Genomic DNA, 14,850 nt, shown 5'->3' with positions numbered 1-14,850 from the left:
CTACATATTTCAGTGCATTTTATGGCACATCATAAGGACTAAAACTGTCATCTGCACATGAAGTAAGTGGACAGTGAAAAGACTTCACATGTTAACCATGTTATGACCAGCCGGTGATAACGCCGAGTAATTGATGCCGCTTTGCCCACCTCCTACCTGCCAAAGCTCCATGCTGATAGCACTGTCAAGTTGGACCAGGCGTGTTTCAAGATGCATGGACTGACTCTCTGGGTTATTCAGGTTGATAGCCGTGCTCTGGTTGTGATGACGTTGTATTTGCCCCAAATGCATACGCAAATTATCACATAACTTGCGAAACTCTGCCTTCCGGGTGTATAGCAAGCAGAACCTGAAAGCTGCAAACAGGAAGGATTTTAATAGCTAAAATTGATGGGAACATTTTAGGTAGTGTGTGAATATTTTACTTTGCCTTAGAAGTTTCCTTTTTAGTTTTCTTGAACAACCTTAACAAAATCAAAATACTTTGCCCCCTCCACCCACACACACCCTGTCCACTTGCCCAAAAAAGAAATGGTGCAAAATCTTAACTCTCATTTCATTACAAGAAATAAGCTTTGTAAATTTTAGCCATGCCCTTCAAAAAGATAGCAGCTGGCCAGCAAATGTAATCTACGGAAATACCAACATTCAAAACGCAAAACATCATCCCTCAAATGAATTATTAACAGTGTCAATGCTTCTTGGTTTTGCATCCATAATAAAGTAAATTTCACTTGAATTTATCTACATTCCCACCTATTACTGTCCACTAGAGGACATGGACTGTATAAAACTGCTCCACTACGGAGCCCATGGAGTTTAATTTTTATGTGTCTTCCTCCTTCAATCTTTCACTGGTGAAACCAAATCTTCCTCTTAGGACACTGTTTCAACATACAATGGGGGACCCATCCTTCATGCGCATGAAAATTATGAAAACAAACAATGAAGATTTGAACAAAGGCAAAGCGATACTTGCTGTATCCATCTAACAGAAAAGTACTTTCCAGCCAAGCTTTAAATTGTAGGGGCACAGCTTCTGAACAAATAACACACAGAATATTAAACAATATCAAAAGTGAGCAACATCACCAAAGCTGTTAAAACTGCATTGTTTTGCAACCTGAATTTACCTTGCTGTGCGATGTCATGATACAAGCGCTCCACTTTGGAATTGTTTCGGAGAAGGTCCAAACACTGTCTGTAGGACTCCCACAGAAATTTCACCCATGGAGTAAGGAGTAGTCTATCTGTACGGTCCTGGGTATCCTCTCCACTCACAGCACTCAGGAGAACACTTTGGAGACAAAATACACATAGCCTCTCGAAGTTATCAACTTCCAACATCTATCTTTACTTCTAACACAAACTTTTAATTTAAAAAAATAAATTAAAAAAAAAAACACCAATTCTGTACAAATAGCCTAGAGAGTTTACACTTTTAAGTGCAGTATCAAAGCGGACATTAACTGGGGAGAGATACTGGAAAGATACAGGCTATTCCCTCCCAAATACACCTTCTACAGAGAAGTATTTTTAGAGCACGCTGGAACGACAGCATAAATACAGCAGGTAATTAAGACGAATGCTATAATCCAGTTCTAACATTTGTTTATTTTTCTTTATTAGTAAAGATGTTCAATGGTGTGTTTTACACGTCCATCTGTGCTTCTTATGCCAAATTCACCGTCAACGCTGATGGACTCGTCAGAACTCCATTTACCATAGAGACATAAAACAAACATTACCCCTCTGGCTACATGTAAGGTGTGGAGATTTTCTTTTACTTGATGGGACCATAGCCTACATACCTCACACATGGTGTTTAATGTTAATATTAATATTTTCAAAATCTCCAGCTCTCTCCTTAACACCAAGCAAATTGCCACCAGATTTATACAGCAGACCAATATCGCAGTCAATGGCCTCTCCTAAGCAATCTATACCACATACACTAAAAGACCCACCTGAGCAGAGACTGCAATACAAAACCAATTTTATGACAAGACCTGAGGCTCATATTATGCTATTTTTTCTTGTTTATTTAAATAGCAGCTGCAGTCAAGACAAAACTACAAATACCACCAGGCAAACAAAAGCGGCCAATGGCAAACAACATGTAATCTAATATAATGCACCAATCACAAACAGGCCGCCCCTATAATACTTATCTTGACTGAGAACAGCCCTCTTTTCTTGCTGCTTGCAATCAAGATAAGTATTTTATACATTTCATATACCTGCAACGTGTACTGTTTACTGTGCTAATGCTTTATTTGTTTGTAATTCGTGTGTATGCCTATCGTGCTGCCATTTCCTTATTCAGACGGCTAGTAGCCACACGTCCTCTTCGCTGCTGCGCGCGCTCTTACCGCTCGCATTTTCCCCTCATAGCGCGACCGCCATTTTAAGGCAACGGTCGAAGGGAGCAAACGGTAAGTGTTGTTATCGCACTTTGAAGCTTTCATCTCCTTTATTTTTTTCGGAATTTCGGCGGACCTCCGAAAGCCATTTCCTTTGGCCACACCACTTCCTACGACCACTTCCCCAGCTTTTCTTTGCCCATAGGTGGAGCCAACAGCCATTTTTACCGGCTCTTGTGAGGAAACTAACCCTTTCCTCACCACTTTTTTCTGTCATTCCCACAGCCTGTATATTTTCATAACAATGGACAGCTCTCCTATTTCTCATGCTGCCATTGAGGAAGAGGAGGCTATTAAGAAGAACTTAAATTATTTTATCCAACTGTCAGTTGAACAAGCAATTGCTGCTTCACTGGAAAAATTGTCAAAAAAATCTGTAAAGTTGTGTTGTGAAATTGGTTTCCAAGACGGTTTTGGTCCAGTCTGTGGGGGATAGCAGGAAGCGTCCGTGTTCTCCAAAAAAATGCCAAAGCGATGGTATTGATTGGTGAGGGTTCCTCACAGAGGACAGAGGACGTGGTTCCTCAAAGGCCTCCCTTAAAGGAGGGGATAGCCTCTAGTAAATGGTCTAAAAAAATGTGTCCAAATCTAAACATAGTTCTTCTCCTATTATAATTTCAAAAATTCTGGACAAATATGATTAATTGCATGACCATAACCCTGATTCGAAATACTTCCGACATTGATAATGGAGATTCTTTCCTCCTCCTCCTACCAAGAAAGCCAAGTTGCAGGCTCAAGGACTTTAAGTCATGCAAAGTCACATGTGCAGATGGGAACCTATGTTCGGACCAAACGACATTCAGCATCCACATTCCACTGAATGGCTTCCTGCGGACCATGTGGCTGAATATGTAACCTCCAGACTGCGCACTCCTCTGGACAAACAAGTCAGAATGAAATTAAAATCAGAATGTCCTCACCCATCTCTATGCTCAAAAATATCAGCAACTCCTGCTATTGACACTTCCCTCATTACTTTTTTCACAAAGTTTGGTAAAGATCCGCGCAAAGGAGTGGATAAGGCTTGGTCCACATGCCAAAACAAATTGTTAAATATTGTAGGGCATTTGACCCGCATTTTCAACATGGTGGAAACAGCTCGTTTGGAAAATGCCATCGTTGACCCTGCTGAAATATCGTTATGGGTACAACGAGCTATAGGTTTGTTAGGTAACGCCAATTCTGCAATTACCCATGAGCACAGGAAGGGGCTCCTGCTCAAGCTCGATCCCAAACTAGCGAGTCTGTCAGTCTCAGATCCAGAGATTAAAGCGGAAGGTCTCTTTTTTGCAAACTCTTTTATAAAAGGGCTTAGTAATAATATGTTGCTACGTTTGCATCACTGGACAAGACGCAACAATCGCTCAAGAAGATGTTCTCCAGTCAGGTTTTTTGCCAGGGCTGGCAGAGGCAGGAACCGCTTTGCCAGCTGAACATATAGTAACCAAGGTTCCCACGGCACCTATACCACCACCTACCAGGAATACAGACCTCAATTTTACCCACAGAGAAATTGTGGTTTCAAAAACAAGGGCAACAGAGGTTCCAGGTTCTCTTCCCAGGCCGGCAAGTCAAACTTTTGGCCTTCCTATTGTAGGAGGTCGTCTTTTATTGTTCCTTCCAAAATGGCACTCTCACAGCAGATCCTTGGGTTTTAAACACCGCCCAGGAATACATTATTGAGCTCTACTCAGTCTTTTCAATCAATCTTTCCTCACCAGCCCCAGTTTTATTTAGAAGTGACACTTGATTTCCGCGGAAATTCAATGTCTTCTTCAAAGACAAGCAATTGTCCCTTGCCCCCTCGAACTTTCGGGCTTTGTCAGCTCGGTCTTTTTAGTTAAAAAAAAAAAAAAAAGTCGGTTATCAATCTAAAACAGTTCAACCAATTTGTCGTCTACCGTCAATTCAAAATGGAAACCATCCTGCATCACAGAGATTCTTTTCTTCAGGGCGACTGGATGGTTCGGTTAGACCTTTAGAATGCGTATCTCACAGTCCCCATGCATCCAGATTCAAGGAAGTTTTTAAAATTCCAATGGCTCAATCAAACACATCATTTTTCTTCCCTACCTTTCGGACTTTCTTCCGCCCCATGGTGTTTCACAAAACTCATGAAACCGGTTGTGGCCTCTCAGAGCCTAGAGAGTCAGACTGATGATTTACTTGGACGATATCCTCCTTATGAATCAAAATAGTTTGTCTCGTCTTTCTCATGTTCAACTAGCCTGCACTCTTTTCACAGATCTCAGCTTCATTATCAACGACAAAAAGTCTTCCCTAGTTCCTGTTCAAAGAATAGAGTTTTTAGGTTTCCTGGTGGATTCCGTTTCGGCCACACTTCTTCCATCAGCAAATATAAAGCCATCAAATTGGAAATTCTCCAAACTTTACGCAGTTCCCTTCTTTCTATCAGATCTCTAGCAAGAATAGGAGGCCTTCTATCGTCATCAATCCAGGCCATTTTCCAAGGCCTGTTACATTATCGGGCCCTTCAAAGATTAAAGATTCGTCATCTCCAAAGAGGTCTCACTTACTCGGACTCTATCGCCCTAGATCAAGAATCTCGAACAGAGTTGCAATGGTGGATAGACCATTTAGACACATAGCAGGACTATCTTTGCATCAGCCCCAGAGCTTATATTAGAATCAGATGCAAGCCTGCTAGGCTGAGGGGCTCAGTGTATTCCAATCTCGACTGGAGGTACATGGTCTCTAGAGGAGTCAAAGTTGCACATCAATTGTTTAGAGATGCTTTCCGGTTCCTTGGCAATCAAAAGCCTGGCAAGAGACAGAGTTTGGTGCTCAGTTCTTCTCAGGATGGACAATGTTTCAGCGGTCCATTACATCAACCATTTGGGAGGCAAAAATGTCCAAACCTTTAGCGGAATTAGCGAAAGGGTTTGGGGATTTTTGTCTTCAGTCCATGCAGAATACTTACCAGGCAATCTCAATTCAGTAGCAGATTGGCATTCTCGCCATTTTCGGGACTCAAGCGATTGGAAGCTCCGTCCCGAAGTCTTCACCCCTATTCATCACAAATGGGGTCCTTTTCACATAGATCTCTTCACTTCGGGTCTCAACACACAGCTTCCCCAGTTATTCAGTTGGTGCCCAGATCCCTTAGCTCTAGCCTTCAATGCTTTTTCTCAGGATTGGTCAACCTCCCTAAATTATGCCTTAGCTCTTTTCATTATGATAACCAGGTTGCTAGCACAGCAAAACGTCAGCAAGCTACGTTGGTTCTCATAGCTCCTTTCTGGCAATCCAAGGTGTGGTTTCCCACTCTTCTGGAACTATCAATAGGCTCTCCCTTTCTTATTCCCTCCTTTCCGGAACTACTCTCCAATCCCCTCAGCCTTCCTCACAACCTAATCCTAGAGAATCTCCTCACTCTTTTGGCCTGGAAAATTTTCAGGGAATGCCAGCCATTCCCTCCTATTTCGTCAGAAGCTTCAAACTTCATCAAACTCTCCTGGGCTCCAGGAACAAAAAAAAGCATACAAAGCAGCCTGGTCTCTTTGGCATAGCTGGTGTGTGGGAAAACACATTGATTCCTTTACAGCAGATATAACCTTTATTGTTAATTTCTTGGCAGCGGAAGCCAGTAAAGGTAAGACTTATCGTACCATTAACTTGTACAGGTCAGCTATATCTTCTTCACATACTTACATCAACGATAAGCCAGTGGGAGAACATCCGTTAGTTTGCCGTCTTTGAAAAGGAGTAAAATGTTCCAATCCTCCTAAACCTAAATACAGTTCTTTGTGGGATGTAAATGCTGTTTTCAATCGTTTTATTGCTTGGCCAGATAATCCAATGCTTACTTTGAAAAAATGATCTGCTAAACGTACCATGCTTTTATGCCTTGTCTCTTTTAAACGCCTCTCTGGTGTTAAAGCTTTAGATGTTACCGCGCGTCATTTTACTCCAACAGGTGTTCTGTTTAAGACTAATCTTTTGTCAGTTTTCTAGCCCGATTTCTCTGACCACTTTAAATTATGTGTGGGCCAATGTTTGAAAGCTTATGAACAACAGACAGCCGATTTGAGAGTTGCCTCAGCGTCCCAACTCCTCATTGCTTTCAGAAATCCTTTCAAACCTGTGTCATCCCCTACTTTGGCTCAATGGGTCAGGTGGATTATTTCCTTAGCGGGCATCAATACTTCTGCTTTTGGTGCCCATTCAGCCAGAGGAGCTATGGCTTCTAATCTTTTGGGGCCGGTTCCCGGCTGGAGGACATTCTCAGATCGGCTCACTGGTCTATTGATAATGTATTCAAAGTGTTTTATTGTAAACCAGTTCAACATGATTCATTAAATGTAGTTGATTCGCTTTAAACTTGCATAATAGGAGCCTCCAGTCCTGTCATAAAATGTAGGTTTTCCTAGTAATATATGAAGGAAAGTCTTAATTTTATTAAAGAAACGGAGGTGAGTATTATTCCACCTCTACAAATTCTTACCTCTTGTTTATTCCCTCCCTAACAGCATCTTCAACAACTCCACAGGCTCCCTCCTAAAGGCTGCTTCACTAAACAACACCTTACAGGAGACCCTGCATCAACCATGTTTCAAAACAAACATCTTCAGTCAGACATTCGGATCCTTCCAAGTTCTGTTTCTCGATTTCTAATCATTATACAAGAACTTTTGTCAGTTTTCATGGCAATCTACATTTGTTGTTCTATTATTCCATTATTTGATACTTTTTAATCTCTCGCACAGGGGGGCGTGGCCTGACCGCCGGGCAAGATGGCCGTCACCTTGTGAGGCTCTGCCTGGCCCGGGCCGTTTATCCGTTTTATTGACACACCTGACGGTTCGGACGGGTACCGGCTGGGCGCGCATTAATAGTAAGCGCCCCTGGGCAGTTTTCTGCGGCTCAGAACGGCGCGAAGACCAGAGCAGCAGCTGAGCGGAGACGCGGGCGGGCCCACACCGGGTGCGCCCGCGTGTGCGGAACGCAAGAGGAGCGGGCGGACAGAGGTGGAGCCTGCGCCGGCCGCTGAGGGACAGGGCCGGGCGTTGTGCTAGAGAAGCACGAAGCGGACGGGGGGATCCATTGCCCCCGGCCGCTCACGGAGGTGTTTGTCCGCAAGCGAGGTGACGCCTGGGGGCCACTCGGCGACGGGGTCGCGTCGCGGCCCTACGGCCCCACGGAGTGCTTTGCATGGTGGCGAGGAGCCACTGACGGTCCTCGTGGTTCTCCTGCTGCCCAGAGGTATTATACGGACGTGGCTGGAGAGGCGAGCTCTTGCGTGGGGCTTTGGAACCTGTGGCTGCTGACAGTTTGGGCACAGTGAGGGAGTGCTCCGGGACCTGGGCGAGCCTCTTGGGCCGTTATTTCGAGGACACAAAGGTACGACCTGATGGAGGGCGGTGAAAACTGAGATTGCAGCCTCCTGCGGAGAAAATCGGGAGGCGAGGATCCGGCCGGGCAGCGTAGGCCAATCGGGCCTGTGAGGGCAGGCTGGCGTTCAGGGGTCCCGCTAGTCGATAACCCCTGTGGCTGTTACGGGGGCCCCCGGTGAGTGTCACGCTACAGAAGGAGTTTCTTTTGGAACCAGGAATTCCCTTGGTTTGGCTCCACATACCCGAGTCTGGTTGGAGGTGCTGACGCAGTGTGGAACGATGGGTAAGGCTGATCAGCGCCAGGCTAAACTTACCTTTGAAGGTGGGAAAAAAAAAAAGGAGCGCTGTTGCTGGCTCCCAGTCCTGCGAGGAGCCGAGCGAAGAGGACAGTTCTGTGGCATCGGTGAAGTCCATGTTCTTAGACCTTAAGACCAGCTTGGCTGGCATCGATGCTAAGCTGGACCATGTTACCGAACAGCTTGATCGAATTAGGGCGCGTGTTGATGATCATGACTCCAGATTTGCTGCTTTGGAGACACGTACATCTGAAATAGAGGATGCACGCCAGGGCGACAGAGATCAGATCGCTCGAATGGATCGAATACTTGGTCATACGCAACAAGAACGAAGACTTGGAATCAAGATCTCGACGCAATAACATACGAATCGTGGGGCTGCCTGAGGCGACCGACATGGGGCGAATGGAAGACTTTATAGAGCAGATGTTATCTGAGTTGTTTGCTGGCGAGCTCTCTCGGTTGCTGGTGGTAGAGAGAGCTCACAGATCCTTGGGACCCCGTCCTCCTCCTGGGACTCCTCCACGCCCAATTATTGCACGTCTACTGAATTACCGTGACCGTGACACGGTACTCCGATTGGCACGAGAGAGACGCCCGTTACTCTAAGAACTCCGAAATAAATTTTTTCCCAGACTATACGCTTGGTGTGCAGTCCCAGAGGCGAGCCTTTTTGCCGGTTAAGCGTCTGTTGTCACAAGCGGGAGTAAACTTTGCTCTGCTATACCCTGCTAAGTTAAGGGTGCGTCATGAGGGTAAGATGATCTACTTCACAGACCTGAAACAGGCGACCAAATTTGCCCGGCAGCTACCTAGGAGACGGGAGGCTGTGGAGCGCCGGGGACGTGACGACGACGATGCTGCCTTAAGTGACAATGACTAATATGCTCTGGTTGACTGAGTACTCATTGCTGGAACTGCTTGAGCGCGCTGGCTGCTTTTTGCCTGGCTCCCTGTCAGCTCAGGACTAATGGTTGGCCCACGGGCCCCTCTCTTTCGGTGTTAACTGAGTAGAGAGGTATCTGGCTGGTCATAGCCCCTTTGATGAGTCCTGTCAATTTTTGTTCTTGGGGTGGGTGTTTGGGCCAAGATGGGTGGGATTCTGGTTGGGTCCATTTGGGGGACCTGTGTGGGTGGGGGGTGGTTGATCTCCTGAATGGTTGCGGGGTGTTGTTTCCCTTTCTTTGTATGGATGTTTTATTAGCTCCTTTGTTAAATACAAGGCAGGTGGTGGCTGGTCTTCGAATTCGCTTCTGGCTGATTGTCGATGGGACCGAAGGGTGAGGAAGTGTCTGTGATCAAATGTTTGACTTGGAACGTGCGAGGGCTTAATGATGGCAGGAAGGCTCGCGTTGTGGCTGCCTATGTTAAGAGACATGCAATTGATGTGTGTATGCTACAAGAGACGCACTTGGTGAAGTCCACAATATGCAGACTTAAATCTGGGTGGGTGGGTGAGATACATAGCTCCACATACTCGAGCTATTCCCGTGGAGTTGCTATCCTAATTCGTAAGGGGCTGCAGTGGCGCACGAAGGAGGTACTGGTGGACCCAAATGGCAGATACGTTATGATGAGTGGTGTGCTTCTAGACAAAGCGTGCCGCCTGGTTGCTGTATACGGGCCGAATGTTGATGATCCAGATTTCTTTTTGGAGCTGTGGCGCTTAATAGAGTCGCTGGGTCCTGGCGCGGTGATATGGGGGGGCGATTTTAATGTCATCCTAGACGCCAGGTTGGATAGAGAGAGCCTAGCCAGGATGCAGCATGTTGCAGCTGCTAAAGCGCTTGAGATGGTGATGCGCGATGGTGCGTTGGTTGACCTGTGGAGGCGACGACATGGGGAGGCGAGAGAGGGTACATGCTTAAACTACGTGCATGGTAGCTGGTCCCGTATTGACCGCTGGCTGGGCTCCGGGGATACTTTGGTTTGGACTAGAGCAATTGACCACCTCCCCCGCACGCTGCCAGATCACTCACCGGTATGTTTGGAATTGGAGATACCGACTGAACTTGGTAGATCGGCTATGTGGCGTCTGCCTAGGGGGGCGCTCCGGGATTCGGCCTTCCGCGAGGAGGTGCGAGAGGCGATCAGATTGTACTTTGTAGAGAATCAGGGAACGGTGAGGTCCCCAGGAATTATTTGGGAGGCATTCAAAGTCGTTATCAGAGGGGTATGTCTCTCGAAACAACATGGCATAGTAAAAACGTTGAGGCGCGAGATGGCTGAAATTGAGGCTCGGATCGCTGAGTTGGAAAGACGATTGGAATCCCACTGGTCCAACGAAACTCTCGCTGAGATTCGTCGAGAAATATCGCAGTATGAGGAGGCCTCTCTCAGAGAAATTTGTTTCCTCGGGAGGGAGGCTCGAGCTCGCCAATATGGGGAAGGTGAAAGGGCGGGTCGCACGTTGGCAGCACTACTTCGCAAGCCTTGGGCCGGTGACTATGTCTCCGAGATTGTGGATAGTGAGGGGAGGAGTGTGTCAGGATCAGGTGGAGTCATGCAGGTATTCACTGAATTCTATACAAGACTTTACGAGGCTCCGGCGGACGCTAGCGGGACTGATGCACTAGGGCCCTTTGAGGACATCGCGTTAATATGGTTTGATGAAGTGCACCGGAAATATCTGGATGAGCCATTCTCAGTGGAGGAGGTGGCTGCGGCTATCCGTAGCATGCCCGGGGAGAAATCTCCTGGGGTGGACGGCTTAACCTCTACGTTTTATAAAGAATATGTGGATATTTTAGCTCCCCGACTATTGGAGGTATATGCAGAAGCCTTAGAGACTGGGTCCCTTCCGACCTCGCTCAGGGAGGCTCTGATTGTGACGATCCTGAAGCCACGCAAGGATCCGACTCAATGCGACTCATACCGACCGCTGTCTATGATAAACATTGATAATAAAATTCTTGCAAAAATGATTGCAGCAAGATTGCAGCCCCTCCTCCCTAGCTTGGTACTTCCGGACCAGTCGGGTTTTGTCCCGGGAAGGTCTACGGGCCATAATTTACGCACTTTCTTTGCGGTGACGAGTACACTGGTAGAGGATGATAATGTAGCAGCTGTTTTTCTGGACGCTGCTAAAGCGTTTGATTCCTTGGCATGGGACTATATGTTTGCCTTGCTGGGACGGGTGGGACTTAGCGCGCGCTTCCTTCGTTGGATTAAATTGTTGTATACGTTGCCCACGGCTAGATTGCGCCTTAATGGGAATGTGTCTTCCCCTTTCCCTGTAGCGCGCGGCACGCGTCAGGGATGCCCGTTGTCCCCTCTTCTTTTTGCTGCGGCGATGGAGCCTCTGGCGGCTCGGCTCCGCCAGAAATATAACGATATGGGCCTACAGTTTCGGCAGCGGCCAATTTTGATATCTCTATATGCTGACGATATTGCATTATATGTACGGAACCCTGACCAAAATCTGGACACACTGTTAGATGAGATTGTGCGTTTTGGTACCTTCTCTGGTATCACTATTAATTGGTCTAAGTCCGTGGTGTTGCCTTTGACCCCCAGAGTGCCGCGTTATGAGTCCCGATACCCCCTGGTGTGGGCTGAGGGCCCGGTGCGCTATTTAGGTATACAGCTGAGCTGTGACGTGAAGGAGTTGTGGCGTGCTAACTATGGCGCTGCTCTGGCGTGGTTGGAGGGGAAGGTAGAGATCTGGCGTACCCTCCCGCTATCACTGATCGGCAGGATTGCTGTTGCAAAGATGGTGGTTCTGCCGAAGTTTTTGTACTTGTTTGTGTATCTTCCGCTCCCGCTTCCGAGAGATTACCTGAGGCGCCTACGCTCTGCTCTGATCTGTCTGGTATGGGCGGGCCGCGCGCGCATTTCCTGGGAGAGGCTGACGTTGCCGTTTGAGCTGGGTGGGCTTGCTGCGCCGGACATGGAACTGTACTATCTATGCGCTCAGGCACATTTTGCGTATTACTGGTTAAATCCTATCCGTTATCTGCCACACCTGGCGCCTGAGAGTGACTCTGTGTGGCCAGACGACCTGGCGAGGGCATTTGGTGGGCGTATTCCATCCCGGGTGCGGGGGATCGACCCGGTTTCCTGCACGCTGCGGGCGTGGGGCTTACTGCTGCGATTCCATTCGCCCCCTCCTTGCCGGTCATGGCGATAGCTGATGGACAATTGCACCGCGACGATGGAGTACGGGGGTTTCTTCGAGATGCTGGCCTGACTGAGATGAGAGATTGGATGGTGGATGGTCGCTTACTTGGCGTGTCCGAGATACTGGCTGACCGCGAATGTACGGTGCTTCAGCGTATGTATGTGATACGTGTCCGCTCTTTCCTGCGGAGCCGTCTGTGGAACTCAGCTGAGGCCCCAGAGGAGTCCCGTGCACTGGAGGTCCTTTGCTGTGCGCAATCTTCCAGCGGGCTGGTCACCAGACTCTATAACTGCATGCAGGAGCGGGGGAGTAACTTTCGGGAGCCGTCTAGATTAGCGTGGGAGGCAGATTTGGGTGAGCCCATTTCGGAAGCTTTGTGGCGTGGCTGCTGTGCTCATATGAGAGCGCTGACGCCCAATTATAGACTCAGATTGTTGCATTTTAAGTTTTTGCACAGAATATATTATACTCCAGTGTGGCTCCATTCTCGGGGGCTACGTGAAGATGCGTGCTGCATGCGCTGCCGGGCCCCAGAAGCTGGTTTTTTACATTTGGCATGGGAGTGTGCAGATATTAATGCTTTCTGGGTGGCTGTGTTTGATGCAATCTCTGAAATGGTCGATACAGAAATTCCTGCCACTCCTAGAACCGCGTTGCTTGGGTGCGTGGAGGATATCCGGGCAACAAATAGACGCTTGGTGGGACTGCTGTTGTTGTTGTTGGCCAAGCGTAGAGTGGCCATATGTTGGGGCGGAAAGAGTACCACGTCGTTCAGAATGGTTGCGAGATGCTGCCTTTTGTCATGATCAGCTCGTGGTCTTCTGGAATTTGATGCCTGACGGGTCCAGACCCAGGAATATCTGGGCCCCGTTAGATAATTACCTGGCGGCTCAGGACGAGTGAACGAAATACTCAAAGAAGCCCGGTCTGAACTATTGCCCCCCCCCCCCCCCCTTGGTACGCTGGCATTTATGCCTGAAAGGTGAATGTTTGCTGTTGACTGCCTGTTCCAACCGCCTGCCTTTCCTTTTTTTTTTTTTTTTTTTCCTTTCTGTGCGTTTGTTGATATCCCTCCACTGGCTGCATATTGTTATTATTGCAACATAGTTAATATAATTGCCCCGTGATAATCTGATATGGATGCAGCATCCAACGGTGGAAAGGAACTTAGAAGAACAAATGGTCTGCAAGGATTATTGTGTAATTATTTGATCTCCCTATACTAAACGTATGTAGAGATTAACTGTGGACAGCTGTTATATGTTGAATGGTGCTGCTTTGGGGGGATAGCTGTTGCATTGTTGTAAGTTGATAAAATTGATAAATAAATAAATTAAAAAATAAAAAAAAATCTCTCGCACAAGAAAAGAGGCCTATTCTCATTCAAGATAAGTATTATAGGGGCAGCCTGTTGGTGATTGGTGCGTTATATTAGACTACATGTTGTTTCCCATTGGCCACTTTCGTTTGCCTGATGAAGTTTGTAGTTTTGTCTTGACTGCAGCTGCTATTTAAATAAACAAGAATAGCATAATACTCGCCTCCGTGTCTTTAATAAAATTAAGACTTTCCTTCATAAACTTCTAGGAAAATCTACATTACTGGGTATGACAACATGCTCCACGAGGTCCCACTTCTTACTTGTCTTCTTTAGACTTTAGCAGAAAACTCCTTAGCCGGCACAGTTATTTGGACTCTGAGTGCACAGTCAAATCAATATCAGTTTGTGCTAGAGAAACCACAGTGAAATAGCAACACATGATGAAAATCTGAACGGTCCAAGAATGTCGTGCCAGAGGCATTAATTAATGTGAAAAAGGCAGCAAATCCTACCTTGTCTCAAGGTTAGAAAGGAAAGGCTATACCAAACCCTTTTCTGATTCATCTTTAGGGCCCTTAAGAAACAACCTTGAATGTTCTATCACACTGGTTTTTAACCTGTGGTGCGGAAACCCCTGGGGTCTGCAAAGGCCCACTCAAAGGGTTTGTAACTGCTTAGAAAAATAAATATTAACAGAATAATGAAATGTATATAGAGAAGGAGAACGTAAAATTAAATTTGAAAATATTCTAAAAATGTGAAGGAATTTGAAGTTGGAAGTGGAATTCTCGACTGATTTGTGGGAGCAGCGTAAATTGATCATACAGTACATATTATGGACAATGAGCGACCTCAACTGAAGTTAGAAAAGCTCCAAGCTTCGCATCAAAATAGAATTAAATGGGTTTTTTTTTTTTTTTTTAAATATACCTGTGAATTAAACACTATATTTGATCATTTGTGTATTTGGTTGATGAATGCGTAATTCTGTATTTTTGGCACGCATTGTTTTACAGTTCAGGTCATCGAAAATCTCTAGGCCAGGGTTCCCAGTTTCCCTTAATTGACTCAGTGGGGGTCCCCATATTCCAATAGTGGAGCTGCCAATGATGAATAGGTAGAGGTCTTCGTAAGTGAAAAGGTTAAGAACCAAATCTTTCATATTTCACACTGCAGGACAAAAAAGTGCTACAATGGAGCAATATTTTGGCCAATCAATTTCAGACTGAACAGAAAGCACTCCATCTATTACAACTCTACTGGTTTCATAGTCTGGAATAAAAAAAAATAACAACAAGTCCACCTCAGAGACATGAATGTGTGTGACAAAACA

The 14,850-nt window shown here is 46.4% G+C and overlaps 1 protein-coding gene across 2 annotated transcripts in view; it reads right to left on the bottom strand.

The window, feature by feature from the left end:
• EIF3A (eukaryotic translation initiation factor 3 subunit A) overlaps nucleotides 1–14,850 on the bottom strand; it is a 541,057-nt gene that overhangs the window by 481,971 nt on the left and 44,236 nt on the right. For both annotated transcript variants that reach the window (XM_069239244.1, XM_069239245.1), the window contains exons 4-5: nucleotides 1,134–1,297; nucleotides 157–356 (exon numbers count right to left, since the gene is read on the bottom strand). In XM_069239244.1, coding sequence (XP_069095345.1) covers nucleotides 157–356; nucleotides 1,134–1,297 — 364 coding nt within the window. The remainder of the gene's footprint in view (nucleotides 1–156; nucleotides 357–1,133; nucleotides 1,298–14,850) is intronic.

Source organism: Pleurodeles waltl, chromosome 6 (assembly GCF_031143425.1).
Source record: "Pleurodeles waltl isolate 20211129_DDA chromosome 6, aPleWal1.hap1.20221129, whole genome shotgun sequence".
Lineage (NCBI taxonomy): Eukaryota > Metazoa > Chordata > Amphibia > Caudata > Salamandridae > Pleurodeles > Pleurodeles waltl.
Note: the sequence above shows the minus strand (reverse complement) of the source record. Positions and strands in the feature narration are given on the sequence as shown.